The following is a 22,146-nucleotide window of genomic DNA, read 5'->3' as shown; positions in this document are numbered from 1 at the left end:
CTGAGAAGGCCCTCTGCCTAGTTCCCTGCAACCTCACTTCTCGCAGTGAGGGAACTGCCAGAAGCCACTCGGAGCTGGACCTCAGTGTCCGGGCTGAACGATGGGGGTGGAGATACTCCTTCAGGTATACAGTGGTATCTCGGGTTACATACGCTTCAGGTTACATACGCTTCAGGTTACAGACCCAGGAATATTACCTCGGGTTAAGAACTTTGCTTCAGGATGAGAACAGAAATCATGCTCTGGTGGCACGGCGGCAGCAGGGGGCCCCATTAGCTAAAGTGGTGCTTCAGGTTAAGAACAGTTTCAGGTTAAGAACGGACCTCCAGAATGAATTAAGTACTTAACCCGAGGTACCACTGTACTGGGCCAAACCAACTGGCCAAACCAACCAACACACTTGGGGTACATTTCAGAACATTCTCAAGACGAGGTAACTCCATGGCATCAAAGGCCCATGGGCAACACCTAAAAACAATCAAGGTGGAGCCCGCAAGGTGGAAACGGAGTCAGTGCTGAGCCGGTAATAGTCTGGAAGCGCATCCTGTGTATTTTATCTTATCTTAAACTTCTTGTACACTGAGTTGCTAACTTTTTTTTTTTTTGCCGCAAAGCAGTTGAGAAACCTGCGAGAGAAAAATAATTAACGATTTATTAATCAAATCTTTCCTCCACCCCAGCCGGCATGGTAGCAGGGCTGAGAGAGATGGGAAATGTGCAGTAGTTCAAATCAGCCAGAGGGCACCAGGTTGGGGAAGGGTGCCTTAAACAAAGAAACAGAAATAGTGGTGGTGCGAGCTGAGTGCCTAAAGAGGTAACAGGGCCTAGGGATTGAGGAGTGTCCAGAATCTGGGCAGAAGCTGATGAGGAGAGGAGGGATGGTGAGAGGCAGAGATGGGTCAGGCTTGTGAAGAAGCCTTGGTGTCTCCCCAACCTGCTGCGACAAGCTCTCTTCCTGTTTGGTCTCCCAGAACCAGGAGAGGCACAAAGCGGGAGAAGCAAAGAGAGACACACAGGTGCAGTCTCTGATTGCTTGCAGGGGAGCTGGAGAGGAGGAGACATACCTGGCTGTGGGAAGTTGTGGACCTTTAGTCTCAGCAATTTGATTCATGAGGGCAAGACATGGGCATAGCCAAAGTGGGGAGGCAGGGGGACAACTGCCCCCCCCCCTAGATCAAGTAAAACAATAGGAGGTCCCAACTAAAGAAGAATGGCAACTTAAACTGATGGAATATGCGCAGCTTGCGGACCTAACATATAGAATAAGAGAACAAGGAGAACATACGTTTAAAGAAGATTGGAAAATGTTTATTGAATATATGAGCGGAGATTGTGTACCCTTGAAAACGTTGGCAGCATTAAGATAAATTCAACAGTGTAAATAAGTTTTGATGGATGTAATAATGGAATACTGAATGGTTTAGTTTATGTAAAATATGCAGGGATTTATGATATGCAAAGTGAAGCATAGAAAGAGAAGAAGGGAAGTTATTAGTATCTTAAGGTTGTTTAATATTCTAAATTGCAAAACAGAAAATGTATTTGTATATGCATGTGTGTGTGTGTGTGTATAAATACTTAACTAATTGATCAGTCACATCAGTTTTGCCCCCCTAACAAAGTCCTCCCCCCCCAAAAAAAAATCCTGGCTACAGTTTCTCATTAGGCCTGACACTCTTTTAGACAACCTGTTTTGCTGGATTGGTGTGATTTGCTGCTGGCTCGCTCCTGTCAGTGACCCACCTTTGGTCAAGATGGTCACCTGGCTGCGATTTGTGGAACTTGCACAGCGACGACCGACGTCCAAGAGCAGCAGCAAGCCCAATGAAAAAAATAAATAAATGTGATTTCATTCATTATACCCTTCTCCTCTTTTCCAGCAATTTCACTCGGCTGCCTCACTTGGCAGGCACACCAGAGAACCTGCGCCTGGCCAAACAAATACAGGCCCAGTGGAAGGAATTTGGCCTGGATTCGGTTCAACTGGCTGCCTACGACGTTCTGCTGTCCTACCCAAATGAAACAAATCCCAACTACATCTCAATTGTGGATGACCAAGGACATGAGGTAAAGGGGAGAGGGAGGTAAAGGGGAGAGGGAGAGAAAATGGATTTCCCTGTCTGGCTTTAGCGTTTGTTTTTTTTTAGTCAACCATCCCTGTCCCTTTCAGAACATTCAGTTTAACAGATAATGATGCAGTTATGAGAGGTAAATTCTGCTGAGCTTTGAAAAGAGTAAAACACCTGGAAGAGATCTTTTCTCCAGGTGAACCTGCCCACACTTTGAGGTGACGATTCCTTAAATGCCAGTGTGGTGTAGTGGTTAAGAGCGGTGGACTCGTAATCTGGTGAACTGGGTTCGATTCCCTGCTCCTCCACATGCAGCTGTTGGGTAACCTTAAGCTAGTCACACTTCTCTGAAGTCTCTCAGCCTCACTCACCTTGCAGAGTGTTTGTTGTGAGGGAGGAAGGGAAAGGAGATGGTTAGTCGCTTTGAGACTCCTTAGGTAGTGATAAAGCGGGATATCAAATCCAAACTCTTCTTAAATGGCTTTCCCACCTTCCCCCAAAAGGAGTTCACACCAGCAGTGGAACAAAGTGAATAGAATAAAATGAAAACATATTTTATAGCTTTTAATTTCAGTCACATACCCTCACAGGTAATAATTTCAAGGATGCCAGGGTAGTGTCTTTCAGCCGTCAAATGCCTGGGTGAATAGTACTGTTTTTCCATTCCTTCTGAATGTTAATAATGAGGAAGACAGGCACATCTCTCCAGAGCGAGCCTTCTTTGTCACAGAATCCCAACGTTTCCTCAGATATATATGCCCAGTGCCTACTTTCTGTGTGCATTGTGGAGGGAGGGACTGACCACATTTTCTTTTCTCAAGCTTTTGGCAACATCTTCTCTCATTCTGCTAGGTTGTTTGCTTACAGTTGTGATACCCCAAGTTGATTTGGGGGCCTGGTCATAGATGCCACCTGCAGCCCTAACATGAATGCAATGCAGGACGTTAACTGCGATCCCTGCATTGCAGACGGTTGGACCAGAGGGAAACCCTTTGGATCCTTTCCAACTCCACAGTTCTATGAAATTTAACAAATGGATTGACAACATGATAACTCTCGCAACCTATGAACGGACTGCTTACAGATGTAGACTTGGATCAATATGGCAATATTTGAATGAGCTTCTACGAAATGTAGTAGGCTATTAATATTTACATATGTCTTAGGATAAGAATATCAATTTCATATAAGAATGTATGGGCTAGGGTGCTTGCCATATATTGTATATATTCGTATACTGCTTCTTTCTATGTGTTTTTGAGCCTTTTTATTTTTTATTTTCTTTTCCCACATACATCACTTTATTTCTTTATATTCGAAACCTTTGCAATTAAAATATTAATACTGGGGAAAACAATTATATGAAATTAGTCTAAACCTGACCTTAATATTCTGCCTCCTCCTCTGCTCCCTCTTAACTGCCCAGATTTTCAACACCTCATTATCTGAGCCTCTCCCTCCGGGATATACACACATTGAAGATGTTGTCCCACCCTACAGTGCTTTCTCTGCTCAGGGCATGCCAGAGGTAAGGACTGATGTGGGGTAACGGGTTGTGTGAATGTGCCCTTTGGTTATGCGAATGACCCTCTCTCTCTGGATCAGGAGTGGTGATCCCTTTTCAGATCCAGTGTCTCTTTCCCTTGTGTGCAACCTTCTGGGGACCACGTACCAGAGGTGGGAGGGGCCAGAGGCAAGAGTAGGCAGAGCATCCGATGCAAAAATTTTACTTTAGTGCAGCAGTAAGCTAGTTTCCACACATACACACACTCTGCCCTCCACCCAGACAAGCAGGAGGCATGGTCAGATCTTAAGGACATATTCCAAGTAGGCAGATACTCTCAAGGGGTGTGTGCATCCAAGGCAGCAAGGGGTGTGGTCTGGTGAAGATTCAGGGGCCAGATAGAGAGACCTCGGGAGCCACATGTGGTCCTCCTAACCTGAGTGTCAGGGGCTGGTCTGAATCGGAAGATTGGGGAATGGAGTCACAGGGAGATCAGCTCCTAACAGAAGAGGAGGAAGACTATTTGGCTCCCCTGCTTCCAGCGTTTCCAGAAACAGAGAGACAGGTAGACACAGCAGCTGCTCAGTTGAGAGGAGCTACCCAGCTATGAGATAGTAACTAAGCAACCAGAAGGGAGGGAGCAGCTGGGTGATACATCAATAGAGAGTGGGGGAACCCCCTCCCCCCCGAACTCAGAGGTCCAAGCCTGTCAAAGAACAAAGGAGACGCAGAGGGGGAGGAACTTCCCATTGGCATGCTTCTTGCTGTGGAAGTGGGGAGGAGTCAGAGTAAGGCAGTATGGTGTAGTGGTTAAGAGCAGCAGACTTCTAATCTGGTGAACCGGGTTCGCTTCCCTGCTCCTCCACATGCATCTGCTGGATGACCTTGGGCTAGTCACACTTCTCTGAAGTCTCTCAGCCCCCCCCCCCTCACCTCACAGACTGTTTGTTGTGGGGGAGGAAGGGAAAGGAGATTGTTAGCCGCTTTGAGACTCCTTAGGGTAGTGATATAGCAGGATATCAAATCCAAACTCTTCTTCTATCCTTGCGGAGGGTTGCCTGCTTGTGCTTGCAACATAATGCTGTAATAAAAGGCCTATAAATCTACCAAATGCTCGTTAATTCTTATCATTGAGCTCCCAGAAGAAAGGGGAACTTGAGTACCTGACACTGAGGTTCTCCACCCCTGCTCTAGGTTTTTATATCTCCCAAGTTTGTTGCTACACAAGAGGATTGTGACTAAACTTGATGGCCAGCAAGAATTTCAAGCTACTAGGTTTCTGCCTCACCTCTCCTGCCTAGGTGGGAGCTAAAATAAGCCAGTTCCTAAATTTGGGTATCTGGGCTGGATCTACACTGACCTGTTTAACATTATTTCCCCCCATTAGACTAATAATAGATATATCATTCTGAAACATCACGGGCTATACTTGTTGATTAAAAGGTTTACTACCTTGGTTTGTTGGTTTGGCAAATGAAAGTTATACCCGGCCACACTGTTTTCCAAAACACTGTTTCTTTCCCTGCTGATGATTTCTGGTTGCTCTGCTCTGCCCTCCAGTATCACATTTCAATTCTCCCTCCCTCCATTTTTAAATAAAATTTATTTAATCATTTTTTAAATACAAACAACAACCGCAAAAGACACATACAACAAAAACCATAATAACACTAATAACACAATTTGACAATTCAGATCTGAATACCTATGACTACACCTTTTTAACAATATTTTCCCACCTCTCTCTCCTCCCCCTACTTCCCACCACTATCCGCCTTATCGCTTAAATATTCCTTCCAGATTTCTTCATATTTATCCATTCTTAATTTGCGTCAACATGCAATTCGTTCATATGTAGCTAATCTGTCCATATTATAAATCCATGTGCTCAATGGAATCTTTTTGCCACAAAATTCTCGCTCCCTCTGTGTCCTTTGTTATCTGCACATGCCACCACCCCTCGAATTCCACTGGAGGGTGGTCAGCGTTTGAATGCAGTGGAACATTACATAGGGACATATATAGAAGCATAAGACACAGGGACCAATATAGCAGCATAAAACTATTAAAAACTAAGCGATAAAAAAGGCAAGGTGATAAAGCATTATGGACATAAAAAGTAGAACGGCATGCGCCCATCTACATTATCAAAACCCTGCCTTAAACCTTCCTTAACGTTAAAAACCATGAGTGTAGATCTGTCCCCCTTCAGAGAAAGATATTTTTGAAAAAGATATGAGGGTTCTTTTGGCTCTCCCTAGGAAGAAGCAGCCCCCCAGAACTGCAAAGGCATACAGCCGATATTGGGGGAACTGCTGTTGGCTGAAAGACTCTGGGCACCACAAACTGATGTTTTAGCATTATACAGAGCAAACAGCAATCTGGGGAAACCCGACTGCTGTTTATCTGATTCAGTGCTAAACCACAGGTTTTCCCAGGGGAAGTGGCAGGGCAAACTGGCGTGGATGAACCCTTGGTCTTGACACAAGAATAGCGCATTGTTGGTAGATTTATTCTGCTCTAGTTTGTATTCTGCTGCTTCTCCAATGCCATCATATTGGGTGCATTCACACAGAAGCATATTCTATTTTCCCTCCTTTGTTTTCCGCTATTCTCTGCATTTGAGCTTTCAGATGCCACAAAAACCACTTCTGGAAATAGAGCAGAATATAACTTAGTGCAAGTTTAGCACTTGTATCTGTGTTCTGTGCAAGTAAAGGTATGGTAAAGTAAAGGACCCCTGGACGGTTAAGTCCAGTCAAATGTGACTATGGGGCTGTCGCTTTTCAGGCTGAGCAAGCTGGCGTTTGTCCACAGACCGCTTTCCGGGTTATGTGGCCAGCAGGACTAAGCCACTTCTGGCACAATGGGACACTGTGCCGAGTGCCAGAGCGCACAGAAACGCTGTTTACCTTCCTGCCACAGTGGTGCCTATTTATCTACTTGTGCCGGTGTGCTTTTGAACTGCTAAGTGGGCAGAAGCTGGGACAGAGCAACAGGAGCTCACTCCGTTGCGGGGATTTGAACTGCTGTCCTTCTGATCTGTGCAAGTAATACAGAATTCAGCACTAAACTTCTTCTATCGAGCAGGCTCTTCTTACATTCTGGTGTTCTTATACCCCAGGGAGATCTGGTTTACGTGAACTATGGAAGCATAGAAGATTTCCAAAGGTTAGAACGAGAGCTCGGAATCAATTGCTCTGGGAAAATTGTCATTGTCAGATATGGGAAAATCTTCAGAGGAAACAAGGTAATAATAATTATATCCCATCTCAGTGTGTAGGGGATGCTTTGGCACACAGATGGAATTTGCCCAAATGTGAGAGCTGCTTTTATATTGTTAAAACAACAACTACGAAGGCAGAAACGTACGGAGAGTAACTTAATAGTGATGTGTGATATTTAGATATTTTTTCAGGTTAACACAACAACTGTGAAGGAGGTAACTCAGCATAGAGGAGGGCCTGGGGGCACTTTGATCATGCCCCCCCCAACATACCCATTTCACAGAAGGAAAATGGGCAATTCTCAAAATGCACACACTTCAAAACCAGTAGAACAAGTACAGTGGTACCTTAGTTCTCAAACTTAATCCATTCCGGGAGTCTGTTTGACTTCCGAAACCATTCGAAAACCAAGGCACAGCTTCCAATTGGCTGCAGGAGCTTCCTGCACTCAAGCGGAAGCCGTGTCGGATGTTTGGCTTCTGAAAAACATTCGCATACTGGAACAGCTACTTCCGGGTTTGCGGCGTTTGGGAGCTGATTTGTTCTGCAGCTGAGCCGTTCGGGAACTAAGGTATTCCTGTACAACAAAAACCTTGCAGCCCTTTGAACAGAAACAGAACCCACAAAGCATTCCCACAACAAGCAAACAAAAAACACCTCCCAAACATTAATGTTTAAGATAAAAAATGAGACGGCCAGGGAATTTTTGGAGGCAGCAAGGATGCTATGGTGCCCACCAGTACCACATTGGGGACTCCGGGCTTAGGGGGCAATCCTATGTCCTGATTCCCCATGATAAATAGTTTATGATGCAGCCGATTTCCAGCTCAGGCAGCTGATTCCTGGCTCTGCCAGCATTAAGTCTCCAACCTCAGTTCAACCAATGACACGCCGGTGTAGCTTGCTGATCCTGGCTCAGCCAGGCCTCAGCCAGCTAAGCCAAAGCTCGCTGAACAAAGCCCAGTGTCAGTCCCCCAAAAGAGGTGTTCTGGCGGAGCTATGTGGATGGGACCAGTGAGGGCAGGGGCTGAGGCTGTATCCTGGCAACTCAGCACAGAATACTAATTTAAAAGGCTTGTTTTCTGACTGCCAGCCTTTGGCAGAGCAGCAACCTGCTGCTGAACAGGGTTTGGAGGTGCTGTAATTTCACACCAGCCTAACTTACGCCGGCATCTCACACATAGAATTACTTCTTTAGTGTTGGAGCTCATGATTTCCTTTCGCCTTCGGTCCTGGTTGGCAGATGTTCTGGAGAGCTGGTCCAATATATTTTGTTGCCCGAAGCGAACAGCAAGAATCCTACTCTCCACCTGCCTCTCCACCAGTGTCCAGGGCTGGATTTAGGTTTGATGAGGCCCTAAGCTACTGGAGGTAATGGGGCCCTTGATATGTCCAGCTGTCCTTTGTCAACCACAAATTGACGTTGTTTTTTGTGTTGAATGTGTGCTATATGGTAATTTATGGACCTAATAGGTATCTAAGGCCATTTGCACATAACAAAATATGTATTTTATCAAAGTAATTGTTGAACTGAAATTAATCTGGAACGGATTAATCTGTTTTGCATTACTTTCTATGGGAAAGTGCGGCTTGGTTTTGGAAGGCTTTGGTTTTGGAACAGACTTCCAAAATGGATTAAGTCTGAGAACCAAGGTACCACTGTATATAGAAATGAGCAAACCAGTGATATTTTAGGGAGCAGGCTAGCAGGCGGGGCCCATTACTTACATCATAGGAATCTACACAACACAAAACACTGTTGCTGTATGTAGGTTTTATTTTATTTGTTTTTTATCTTATGTTTTGGAAATAGTACATCCAGGTTCTTTTCCTTTCAATTTTTTTTTGTGGCTCCCAAGAGAGTGCAGCCTTAAGCTATAGCTTGTTTAGGTTATGCATAAATCTGGCACTGCAAGTGGTTCAGCAGTGGAATCTTGCGTGGCAAGTCCCCTCCCCGCATGTGAAATAAAGACACGGACACTTTAATTAAGGTTAATGGGCGTAAAAGGCCACAACTTTATTGATTAAAGAATTGAAGGTATTGGCCTTAGGCATTGGCTCCTATCGACTACCCAGCATGGTGACTGGGAAGGGTTGCACACAAGCCGTGGGGGTCCTGTTGAAGTACGCCAACTAGGATCCCACGGGTGTCACCGCTCGGGGGCGTGCCAGAGGCCCTACCTTCCAGGTTGCGGACAAGGCCACGCCCCCAGAGTCCTCTAACGGACTACCCCTTCCATTGGGGGAAGGTGATGGCAGTTCCTTCCCCCCCGTCCATTTGCATAACAATTAACCCCTGCCAATGCCTAACCGCCACTCGAGCAGAGCTCGCCGCCAATACCTTCAACCCTGTAACCAACTCCTAATCCCTGCTACAATGTCCCCCAACCACATATCATTACCAGGATCTGACAGCTGGTGAAGGGGGGGCAAAGAGGGAGATCCCGGGGCGTGCCTGGCCTTAAGTATGAATTGGCCACACCTCCTCGGCCCGCAGATTGGTGGGCCGATTTGAAGGCCCGCCCCGGGAATTCCCTGGGTCTCGCGAGGGTGGGAGGGAGTTCTGCCCGCAACCCCCTCTCCTCCGGATCTCGGAAATGGCTTTATTTGAGCACTGGGATCTGGTGGGGATGGGATAGAATCCCATTAGGTTAGGATTTCATTCCAAACCTACCTGCTTTGAATTCCCAAAAATGTATGCAAAAATAAAACGCAGTGGTCTGAATTTTGTGATGCAGTTCTCCAACCAAATAATGTGTACAAAAATGTTATATTGGGGAGGGGGTGTGTGTGCATAAAAACATATGAAAATATATTTTTTAAAATAGCATGAACTGCATAGTTTTAGGGTAAATTGCTTGCAAAAAAAAGCCCTAACATGTTGATGAATTTTCATGAAACAAACTGATCCAGAAACAAACTGATCCAGAACAGTAGAGAACTAACATAAGACTGGAAACTGGGATAAATTGGAAGCAATAGATTCATCCATCCCTAGAGACTGCTGACACCATCAAACTTTGAAGACAGCATATTAGGGAATGTTGTACGCAAACTGGGGGGGGGGGGATGTCCCCATTGGCTGCTATGATGTCTGGCTGTGTCCACAGATAAAGACTTGGCCATCTCTGGCAACTACCAGGCTGTGCCATATGGAGGCAGCCTCTCACCTTTGCACGAAGGAACAAACTAACTAACAGCAGCATCAATGTGATTCCCGCCCCCACCAGGTGAAGAATGCTGCTGCTGCTGGAGCCAAAGGGGTCATTTTATACTCCGACCCAGCTGACTCTTGTGCCCCTGGAGTAGAGCCTTACCCAGCAGGGTGGAATCTTCCCAAAGGTGGAGCTCAGCGTGGGAATGTCCTGATTCTGGATGGTGCAGGGGACCCCCTCACGCCAGGGTATCCCGCCAAAGGTGAATGAGACACAAAATCACACAGCTTTATTTTGCATTCCCCCACTGCGTTAGAGGGATATATTCTGAAATGTGGTTAACTGGACGTTGGGGGAAATGGCAAAACAATGCCATAAAGTGACATAAGTTTGAAAGGATAGTGCAGATTGCGATTATAATTGCACTTCTGTATCCCAGGTTTAGGGACGTGGGTGGCGCTGTGGGTTAAACCACAGAGCCTAGGACTTGCCGATCAGAAGGTCGGCGGTTTGAATCCCACGACGGGGTGAGCTCCCGTTGCTCGGTCCCTGCTCCTGGCCACCTAGCAGTTTGAAAGCATGTCAAAGTGCAAGTAGATAAATAGGTACCGCTCCGGTGGGAAGGTAAACGGCGTTTCCATGCGCAGCTCTGGTTCGCCAGAAGCGGCTTAGTCATGCTGGCCACATGACCCAGAAGTTGTATGCCGGCTACCTCGGTCAATAAAGCGAGATGAGCGCCGCAACCCCAGAGTCAGCCCTTTACCTTTATTCCATATTTAAACTGGATTAGCAGTGTTTCCTCTGCTTGGGAAAATCTGGGAATGTATTTTTTCCCCCATTCCTCAAAAAAGTTTATTTGTGTATGCCACTACTGCAGCCCATGTTTTGTTAGCCCCAAAATGGAAAATTAGCAAGGTCCTAACTAAAGAAGAATGGCAATTTAAGCTGACAGAATATGTGCGGCTTGCAGATTTGCCGTATAGAATAAGAGAACAAGAAGAATGCGCGTTTAGAGAAGGTTGGAAAACGTTTATTGACTATATGGAGGGAAATTGTGTACACTTGGAGACGTTGGCAGCATCAAGATGAATTCAGCAGTGTAAATAAGCTTTGATAGATGTAATAATGGAATGCTGAATGGTTTCGTTTCTGCAAAATATGCAGGGGTTTATGATATACAAAATGAACCATGGAAAGAGAAGAAGGGAAGTCATTGATATTTTAACGATGTTTAAATGAGTATTCTAAATTGTAAAACAGAAAATTTAATAAAAATGAGAGAGAGAGAGAGAGAGAGAGAGAGAGAGAGAGAGAGAGAGAGAGAGAGAGGTGGGGAAGAGGTGGCCCACCAGATGCACCAGCAGTTGCCCCTCCTTTTCCTTTCCCACCATGCACCAGCTTCAGTGCGGAGATCTGGGGCATTTTATGCAGATCAGGAAGCGCAAGGAACAGGCTAGACTGCAGAATGAATGCTGGAGAAATATTTTTAGTGGGAACAAAAACGCATGCGCTCCCCATGACCACCTCACTTTGATAAGATAAGCCCAAGCCTGCACCCACCGAAACTCTAAAGGGCTCTGAGAAACAGTGGAAATGTCTTTCACAGGGGGAAAGTTGGTTTGAGAAGTTGGAGCACAGTAAGCAAACAATATTGACAGTACCAAACCATCTGCCAATGAGTGTTTCCTTTTATATGACAAACCTGCAGGCAAGGTTTCTTGCTTTTAACTTGGCTGGCAAGGAGTTTGAAGCCCTTCGTAATTAAGGAATATTGTAATTAAATACCTGGGGTGATACTCCAAAACATCTCTCTTCAAAGGAATTGCTAACTTGGTTTCTGGTAGCTGCCAGACTTTCTATTGCACACACAAAAATGGAAGAACTTAAATGATGTGCCTCTTGATCATTGTGGCATAAGAACTTATGAAACCTCAGAATTGCTGAAAAAATAACTCACAGGATTCATGTGATGGAAGGCAAAGAACCAGCAGAACAATTTTATGTAACTTGGTGGGACTTTTTCATCCTTACCTGCACCTAAAAAAAGAAATACAGTCCTCCAAAATTATGCTTTCGTTTAATGTATCTATACCTACCATTGTTGCATAAGCATCTTTCTGGTGACTTTCTGCATACTTGTGTTGGAAACTTAATTAATTAATTAATTAATAAGCGAGCAATGTTGTAATTATTATTTTCAATATTTCCCCACACCCCCTTGACCCAGAGTACACCTACCGCTACGATGAAGCCCAGGCGACAGCCCAGTTGAACATTCCTGTCCACCCTATCGGTTACCATGATGCTGAGATGTTGCTGAGGTAAGCACACCCGGTGGTTAACATTTACAGGTTTAGTCGATTCCACAATCAGCTTTGTGGGCCGGCATGGAGGGTTTCATTCACCTTGCTCCCACCCAGCCCGAGCACCAACAGATGCGCAACACCACTGGTGTTTACTCCCGAAGCCTATATAAAAAATGGCAAAGGACTGTACAGTCTATTTACAATTGTTTGTCTCCCCTCCCCCGCTCTTATGTTGCTTTCAGGTAGGCAAAGTTATTGCCCTTCCACAGTGATGAAACATATCTGATACATAAACCACTGAGCCTCTTGGGCTTGCCGATCTGAAAGTTGGCAGTTCGAATCCCCGTGACAGGGTGATTCCTGTTGCTCTGTCCCAGTTCCTGCCAACCTAGCAGTTTGAAAGCACACCAGTGCAAGTAGATAAATAGGTACTGCTCTGGTGGGAAGGTAAATGGCGTTTCTGTGTGCTCTGGTTTCCGTCACAGTGTTCTGTTGTGCCAGAGGAGTTTAGTCATGCTGGCCACATGACCCGGAAAGCTGTCTGTGTACAAACGCCAGCTCCCTCGGCCTGAAAGCAAGATGAGCACAGCAACCCCATAGTCGCCTTTGACTGGACTTAATCGTCCAGGGATCCTTTACCTTTACCTATGTATCAAACTCTTTTCCTATGTGATGTTTGCCATAATGAACCGCTGTATTTTGTCTTGACTCAATCAACTGTGATTTCTGTACAGTGGTACCTTGGGTTACATACACTTCAGGTTACATACGCTTCAGGTTACAGACTCCACTAACCCAGAAATAGTACCTCGGGTTAAGAACTTTACCTGAGGATGAGAACAGAAATCGTGTGGCGGCAGCGGGAGGCCCCATTGGCTAAAGTGGTACCTCAGGTTAAGAACAGTTTCTGGTTAAGAACAGATCTCCAGAACGAATTAAGTTCTTAACCGGAGGTACCACTGTACTTGCCTTGCCACTTAACGGGATTGTTCATCTGCTTGCAGAGCCTGATTTCTGTGTAAGGGTAAGATCTGCAGTGCTGTGAAAGCATAAATATGCCTAGTAAAGCTTTCCATTTCTCAAAAGACTGTCACTTTTCCCCAGCGCTACAAAAAGGGTCAGGCTAGTCGGTTAAACAAACACCGCACCCTCGATTCACTGATAAGCCCTGCATTCGTCACTGAACAAGGTAGAACCCACATATACCCAAGTGACTTGTTTATTTTTGAAAGGGCTTGGAGCAGAGCCATTGAGCTTTCCAGAGCATGGCTTAGCTCCAAGACGTCAATCTTGAGTAAGCTAACGCCAGTTCAAATCCTAAATGTCCAGTTTTGAGCAAAAGGTTACCTTGTGTGTCTACCCACAATGACTGACGAAGCTAGCTGCGGTTACAGTTCCCAGGCCAAGGCTTGTTCCTTGACGCTGGAGGAGTCCGTCTGAGGATATGTGGGGCAACAAATAATGACAAATTATAGGAAAATTAATAGGGAGGGAGGAGGATGGACAGAAAACAGGGAAATGGCTTTCAAAAAAACTATTTCACTTCAAGCATCAAGGAAGCTGATGGAAAAGAGACTTATCTGCACTATACTTAAAGAGTCCTTGTATTAGAACAATTAGTTATAAGAGAGATCGTTCTTTTCTTTAAAAAAAACATTAAGAGAACACTCTGTGCTGGTACATGTTTTTCAGCCTTTCCCCACTTTTCCTTGTCTTACAAAGGCAGAAACCTTGAGCCAAAAAGAGAAAAGTCAAGGGGTGGGAGAGGAAACCAGGGCTTAATATAGCGAACAAAAAGGTTATAGAATCATAGAATTGTAGACCCCAAGAGTCATGATTTTAAGATGAAGAGTCTCATGCTTTACCGACTGAGCTGTCCTAGCAGCTTGGGAGATGAAGTTCTCAAATATATTTTCAAAGAACACATTCCCCTCTTTTCCTAAATGGATCGTGAACTTTATTATCACTGTGGCAAGTCAGGGGTTCTTGAAGAATGTGGTTCATTGTGTAACTCCCAGTCCCTTTTCTGCAACTCCATCCTAGGCACTGCCCCCTGCCCCAGTTTAAGCTATAATGCTAAACCTGCTTATTAGGAAGCAAGCCACATTGACCACAGTGGGATTTCTTTCTCACTTTGACATGCATTGGGTTATGTTATAATAATAATAATAATAATAATAATAATAATAATAATAATAATAATAATATTTTATTTATACCCCGCCCTTCCCGGTTCAAAAACCAGGCTCAGGGTGGCTAGCAACAAATTTAAAACACTTAATTATAAAAGCAGCATAAAATACAGTATAAAAACATGAATAACAATAAAATTCAAAAATCAATTTAGGGGAAATAAGTATTAGATAATCCCCAGGGCTAGCTGGCTGAATTGGTCCTACTTGGGCTAGTGAGGAGGCCAGGGGAGAATTAGCTGTGGGGTCTCAGAGCGGGTGATCTTCATAAAAGGGGAGGGAAGAGAAGGGAAATAAATGATCAGGCTAAATTCAAATTAAAGGCCAGGCGGAATAGCTCTGTCTTAGAGGCCTGACGGAAGGAGGTTAAATCCTGCAGGGCCCTAGTCTCATGGGACAGAGCATTCATTCCACCAGGTCGGAGCCATCACTGAAAAGGCCCTGGCCCTGGTGGAGGATAGTCTAACTTCCTTAGGGCCCGGGACCTCTAAACTATGGTTATTCATGGACCTTAAGGTCCTCTGCGGGGCAGACCAGGAGAGGCGGCCCCATAGATACGTTATGTTGCCATAGAAACCTAGTTGGTAGGAACCTGAAGATCATCTAGTTCAACCCCCTGGGATTCAGCAATCGTTCACCAAATGTGGGGCTTGAATCCACAACCCCCTAGGTAAGGAGTCCCATGCTCTACCAACTGAGCCATGAGTGATCTTCTCAATGTACGTCTACATGGTTCTCAGCCACGTTATTGCACTAGGAAGATTTTTGCTTGCAGTCTTCCCACAGAGATTTGGTTGGCTGCTAGTGGGAAGTAAAAGACGAGCTTGTCAAAGCCTCAATGACACACTGGGCGATAGATATAGGTCATGATATAGATTTTAACCTCTGGGGGGAAAACTCTGGAAAAGCGATTTGAAGTTCACAGCATGTTCCTCTTTGGAGGAGAACTACTTGAAAATGATTTACAGATGGTGTTGAACTCCGAGTAGGCTTGCTAATACGTATAAGGCTGAATCAGATAAGTGCTGGAGATGTAATGAGTTTGAGGGAATGAGAGCCAGTGTGGTGTAGTGGTTAAGAGCGGTAGACTCATAATCTGGGGAACCGGGTTCGCTTCCCCGCTCCTCCACATGCAGCTGCTGGGTGACCTTGGGCCAGTCACACGTCTCTGAAGTCTCTCAGCCCCACTCACCTCACAGAGTGTTTGTTGTGGGGGAGGAAGGAAAAGGAGAATGTTAGCCACTTTGAGACTCCTTCGGGTAGTGATAAAGCAGGATATCAAATCCAAACTCCTCCTCCTCCTCCTCTTCTTCTTCTTCTTCTTCTTCTTCTTCTTCTTCTTTCACATGTGGTAGACTTGTACAAGGGTAAAAGAGTACAGTGGACGCTCGGGTTGCGAACATGATCCAAACGGGATGCACGTTCACAACCTGCAGTGTTCACAACCCACGTCTGTGCGTCTGCGCATGCGTGGGTTGCAATTTGGCGCTTATGCACATGCGCAACCACCGAAACCTGGAAGTAACCCGAAAAAACTAAATTTGAAGCATCTGTAATCCAAGGTGTGACTGTACTGGGGAATGATCCATAATGAATTGAAAAAATGTTTAAAAGTACTTCCCCTCCCCTCCCCCCTCCAAAAAAACAGAGTCCTTTCTTTTGGGGATAATTCAGACTGAAATCCCCAGGTGTCAAAAAACGTTATTTATACATGCCGCTACTGCAGCCCGTGTTTTGTTAGCCCCAAAATGGAAAATGAGTGAGGTCCCAACCAAAGAAGAATGGCAACTTAAGCTGATGGAATATGCGCAGCTTGCAGACTTAACATATAGAATAAGAGAACAAGAAGAACATACATTTAGAGAAGATTGGAAAATATATGGGAAATAACTGTATAACTTAATGCTGACAGCATTAAGATAAGAGCAACAGTGTAAATAAGGTATGATGGATGTAATAATGGAATGCTGAATGGTATAGTTTCTGTGAAATAGGCAATTATTTATGATATGTAAAATGAACCATGGAAAGAGAAGAAGGGAAGTCATTGATATTTTAAGGATGTAAAAAACGAGTGCTTTAAATTGTAAAAAAGATTTTATATATATATATATATATATATATATATATATATATATATATATATATATATATATACACAGACCTTTGGTTGGTTGCTGTGAAAACAGGATATTGGACTAGATGGGCAAAATACCTTATCCAGAAGGCTCTTTTTTATGTTCTGATGTTGCTTATGGCACAGAAGGGCATAAACAGGGAGGGCAATTTATCCCTTTTAGGGAGAACTCGACATCTGAGTGGCACCACAGCAGTAAAGGCCCTACTCTGTGCCTTAGCAGTTCTGACATTGGAACAATACTAAATTTGGATCAAGACCTTATTTGATGGTGTGAGAATATAGGGAGGTGAAAGAGAGAAGTTTTTCCCCTTAGATATGAAGATCCCAGGCCGTTAAAGAGAGGTGAAAATACCTTGAGTCTGGGAGTTAATAGGGAAGGAGTGCAAATATTTTAAAACTGGTGAGACATGTTCTTTGTGAAGCCAACTCCATTCTGTGACGCTCCATTCTGTGCAGGGCAGAATTTTCTTAAGGAAATGTATAAAATGATGGCAGAATCAGAAGTACACACACAACCCTTAATAAAATAAATGGAAGTGGGATTTTGGAGGGAGGATTTCTGATGAAACATGGAAATGAGTTTGGTGGCTGGTCCCTTCCAAAACTCCACGTCTTTATAATGAAAAAAGCTTCCACAAAGCTCTTGTTGTCTAAAAGAATGAACTACCTATTTCCAGAAGTTGAAGATAAATATTGGGTATAGCGAGGTGTAAGAGCTGACTTGGTGCTTATTTTGAGGAAGTGTGCCAGTATTATTATTTTTTAAAGATGAAGAAGCAATGTCAAGAAAATGAAAGGATATTGATTAACTCCTGTTCTGACAGTTATCTTGTTTGGCAATCTTAAAAGTGAAGCATTGGATGGAGATGGATAAATGATTGCCACGCTGGCCAACTGCTGTACGTAGATAAGCAATCAGCCATAAGTGCAGACAAAAAGTACCCTCTATTAATCAGAGATCCATTGAGCAGGATATAGGCCGTGAAAGCAGGATTTATGTTGAAAATGACTGACATTATTAAATATAGAGAAGGCAGGCAAAGGAAGTAAAAGTTTCATTAGAAAAATGGCCAGTGGTTATTATTGTACTGGAACAGATAATGTGCAACCATATAGCTTATTTTGGTGTGCTGTAATCCTATGTTATTTTCTTCGTTTTCTCCTCCTCCTTTATATGGAAACTGTATATATACAGGAATCGTAAAGTTACTTTTTCATTTCAGGTTTTTTTCTTTTTCTTTTGCCTTGCTCGTTTCTGCATTACAGACTTTTGCATTCCAGATTTTCCTTCAAAAAGTAATAAGGGGGAAACGATGCACTGTTCTGCATTGGTATTCTATGGCTTGGGAACTATCTTCAAGGGCAAATCCACAAGGAGTACGTTGTAGTAATCTGTGTTGGAGGTTCCTAGGGTCCTGTTTCTCGGGTCATAACACATGACAGAGGGCCTTCTTGGTAGTGGCACCTGCCCTGTGGAACGCCCTCCCTTCAGATGTGAAGGAAATAAGCAGCTATCTTATCTTTAAAAGGCATCTGAAGGCAGCTCTGTTTAGGGAAGTTTTTAATATTTAATGCTGTATCGTTTTAACACTCGGTGGAAGCCACCCAGAGTGGCTGGGGAAACTCAGCCAGATGGGCGGGGTATAAATAAGAAATTATTATTATTATATGATGTCCCTGTGCCAAAAGCAATAGTGTCCAGTGGAATCATCCCATGCCTCCAAAACTGCCTCCTTTCACTCCCCCCAAAAGTACCAATGGTCACCAACTTAGATGGTTTTGTAAGAGGATTAGACAATTACCTTTGGCTACTTCCCATGCTGACTGTGTTTCACATCCACTGTTGGAAGCAGTAGGTCTCTGAATACCAGTTGCTGGAAACAGTGGCGGAGGAACCCTTTCCATCACCTGGAGAAGGACAAACCGCCTGGTGACGCATGCGCGACAGCCCGTACGCAAGCGGCAGCCCATACGGACACCGTGTGGCGCAGCACGAGCGGTGTTCACACTGACTGCATGCATGCCCTCCGCCGCTCTACAGCTGAAGCGAGGCAGCAGGCCATCTTGTCACCCCTCCCCAGTGCGGTGCCGGGGCGAACCACCCCCTACCCCCCCCCCAATTCGTACACCCCCGGCTGGAAATCACAAACAGGGTGAATTCAGGTCCTGCTTGCAGACTTCCCATAGACATTTGGTCAGGTGCTGTAAGAACATTCCGGACTGGATGGGGATTTGTATTGATCCAGGAAGTCTCCTCTTAAGTTCTTGTGTTCCTTATGATCGCTGGTAAGATCGGGTTTTCCTCCTCTCTCTTGATCCTTCTGTAGCAGGTGGGTCTTCCTAGTGGATCACCCATCTCTAGCCGAAGGCATTCTAGGAAACAAGGTCTTCCACCCTGTGGCAACTCAGCAGGCAAGCGATCTTCCAGACAAAACAACCGACGACCAAGTTTGAAAGCTTGGTTATGCCTGAAGCCTTTTCGCCTTCCGATTTTTATTTGCCAGTCATTACCCTTTGGGGTTTTGCAGCTACAAAATGGTATCTCCAAAAGAGGGACTTAGGGGGGAAATATTCTGGAAGCCTACATGCCAGAAGTGACTTCAGTTTTGCAATTTTTGTATGGAGAAACGCACAATTGCTCCTACTTCTTTCTGGGATGGATGCCAACTCTAATGTTATCTTTTTCCAACAGGGACATGGGAGGACCACCCCCGCCAGATGACAGCTGGAAGGGAAACCTCTCTGTGCCTTACAACGTTGGGCCAGGCTTCGTAGGAAGTTCTTCAAAAAGGTGGGAGGAGAATATAATCTTGTGATGTTGAGTAAATGGTCAATAGGAAAATGGAGCCACAGAACCTGCACTGAATAAGAAAGGTTTAGTTGGTTAGGGTAATGTCGGCTGTCTGTCAGTCCTCTTTGTTTGGGACTAAACGAAGATCCCTCCTTAAGACCACCTTATTGTACCTGTATGAGCCTACCTGAACTTTATTTATTTACTTTTACACCACCTTTTCCCTGACAGGACTATATGTAAGGCAGCTTACATATAAACTCAAGAACCACTAGAAACATGGAAAAATCAATCATTAAAATACAGTTACATATTGATGGAATTAAAATGGTGTGCGTATATAAAACCTGTTCAAAACATACCAATACAGTGGTACCTCAGGTTACATACGCATCAGGTTCCATACGCTTCAGGTTACAGACTCTGCTAACCCAGAAATAGTGCTTCAGGTTAAGAACTTTGCTTCAGGATGAGAACAGAAATTGTGCTCTGGTGGTGCGGCGGCAGCAGGAGGCCCCATTAGCTAAAGTGGTGCTTCAGGTTAAGGACAGTTTCAGGTTAAGAACGGACCTCCGGAACGAATTAAGTACTTAACCCGAGGTACCACTGTAATTCCAATAAAAAAAACCAGCACAGCACCAGCCCTTTAATGGAAAGCAGTCAGTTCCCAAAATCCTGTTGGAACAAAAAAATATTCACTTGCTGGAAGAACAATAAGGAGGGAGCAATTGAATAACTTCTCTAGGGAGGGAGTTTCAAAGTCTGGGAGCAGCCACTGAGAAGATCAGTGATTGTGCTCCTGCTTTCTGGCTGACTGGTAGAAAGGTAAAGGTAAAGGACCCCTGGACAGTCCAGTCAAAGGCGGCTGTGGGGTTGCGGTGCTCATCTCGCTTTCAAGCCGAGGGAGCCAGTGTCATGTAGGTCATATGGCCAGCAGGACTAAACTGCTTCTGGCGCAATGGAACACCGTGACGGAAGCCAGAGCGCACGGAAATGCCGTTTACCTTCCCACCACAGTGGTACCTATTTATCTACTTGCACTGGTGTGCTTTTGAACTGCTAGGTTGGCAGGAGCTGGGACAGAGCAACGGGACCGCCTTCCATTGCGGGGATTCGAACTGCTGACCTTCTGATTGGCAAGCCCAAGAGGCTCAGTGGTTTAGACCACAGCGGCACCCTTTACCTTTTTGACCCATAGAAGATGCTAGAGTACAGATACATAAACAGGGTCTTCTCGGTGGTGGCCCCTCAACTTTGGCGTTCCCTCACTAGGGAAATATATATGACCTCATTGCTGCTGGTTTTGCATATGACCTCATCACTGCTGGGACTTCCGCTTGCTTTCTTCCCTCTGCAGCCCACAGCAGCCCCTTCCCCTCAAGATCTGCTTCAAATGGTTGCCTCAAACCCTTCAGAGCACTTTGGGTGGGGTGGGACTGCAGAGGGAAGGGGAATCCATTCTGCCAACAATTTCTGTTTCGCTGACGGATGCTTACATGTTGGACTCCATCTAGAAAGATGAGCACACGGGTTCAAAAAAAAAGTGGCTCTTATGTTGAAGGCTGGTGTTAAAACTAATTCCACCTTCTGAAAATGATATTTCGTAATTTATAACTATGCAGAATTTCAGCCCCAATCCATTCTGACTTTAAAGTCTAAAGCGTGCATTTATTTCTTAACTTGACATTTAACACTTGATTTTTTTTATATATTGCACTTGCATTAGCAAAGTCAAAATGCATGTCCACAGCATCAAAGAAGTAAGAAGAATTTACAACGTCATCGGTACTCTCCAAGGTGCAACAGAGACAGGTAAAGCCATTCCCTTGCTCATTCTCTGTGGGGTCAAGCCAGCGGAAGGGTTGTAGTTCAGAGGTAGAATGCATGGTTTGTATGATAAATGCCCCTGGCATTCCTGTGTAGCGCTAAGAAAGGCTTTCACCTGAAATCCAGGAAGTTCTTCAAATTTAGCCAGTCCTCCAGACTAGATGGACCAGTGAGCCAACCCCTATTTTAATAATAATGCTATATTTTCCTAATACAGTCGTACCTTGGTTCTCAAACCGAATCTGTTCCGGAAGCCCATTAGACTTCCAAAAACGTTCAGAAACCAAGGCACAGCTTCCGATTGGCTTCAGGAGCTTCCTGCACTCAGTTGGAAGCCATGTCAGCCGTTTGGCTTCCAAAAAAAGTTTACAAACCGGAACACTCGAGCCAAAACACTCGACTCACAAGGCATTCATATAAAAAGCCTTAAAGTAACATTAAGAGCATAGAAAAGCTGGTGTTGGGTCGGAATAAGAAATGCCATGCAATAACCTATAAAATAAATCCAGCGAAACAACAGTAAAAACTTCAGTGGCAAAAAAGTATTCTCATAGGCACCATAATTGTCATAATCCATCAGAAGCTGGCTAGAAGATGCTGAAGGAAATTAATGATGGTACCTGGTTGGTGCCTTTTTGGGGACAGCATTAGACATGCAGGGAGCCACAACTGAAAATGCCCCCTCCCTGTAAACTTCCCTCAGAGGCGGAAGAGGGACCTCAGATTGAAGGGTCTGGGTAGGTATGTTCTGAAGATATGTTCTGAAAGATACCGAGGTCTTGAGCCATGCAAGGCTGTCTAGTCAAACCCACTTCTTCTTTTATTTGTTTTGTTTTTATCCTGCTATTCCTCCTTTCATCATGGAGACCAGCCGTCCTTCAAAATTCACACATCTCCAAATTGAAGCGCACTTCTCCAGCTACAGAAAAACGTGC

The 22,146-nt window shown here is 44.7% G+C and overlaps 1 protein-coding gene and 1 long non-coding RNA gene across 3 annotated transcripts in view; one reads left to right on the top strand and one right to left on the bottom strand.

Moving 5' to 3' along the window:
* LOC309369453 overlaps positions 1 to 22,146 on the bottom strand; it is a 370,754-nt gene that overhangs the window by 65,209 nt on the left and 283,399 nt on the right. The window lies entirely within an intron of this gene.
* The window catches only part of LOC309369103 (glutamate carboxypeptidase 2-like), a 55,256-nt gene that overhangs the window by 4,311 nt on the left and 28,799 nt on the right, over positions 1 to 22,146 (top strand). For both annotated transcript variants that reach the window (XM_081909773.1, XM_081909774.1), the window contains exons 3-9: positions 1,881 to 2,067; positions 3,496 to 3,597; positions 6,698 to 6,823; positions 10,031 to 10,217; positions 12,183 to 12,276; positions 19,286 to 19,384; positions 21,111 to 21,196. In XM_081909773.1, coding sequence (XP_081765899.1) covers positions 1,881 to 2,067; positions 3,496 to 3,597; positions 6,698 to 6,823; positions 10,031 to 10,217; positions 12,183 to 12,276; positions 19,286 to 19,384; positions 21,111 to 21,196 — 881 coding nt within the window. The remainder of the gene's footprint in view (positions 1 to 1,880; positions 2,068 to 3,495; positions 3,598 to 6,697; positions 6,824 to 10,030; positions 10,218 to 12,182; positions 12,277 to 19,285; positions 19,385 to 21,110; positions 21,197 to 22,146) is intronic.

This window comes from Podarcis melisellensis (genome assembly GCF_964234715.1).
Source record: "Podarcis melisellensis genome assembly, chromosome: 4".
Lineage (NCBI taxonomy): Eukaryota > Metazoa > Chordata > Lepidosauria > Squamata > Lacertidae > Podarcis > Podarcis melisellensis.
The sequence above is the reverse complement of the archived record's forward strand: the minus strand, read 5'-3'. Positions and strand labels throughout refer to the sequence as shown.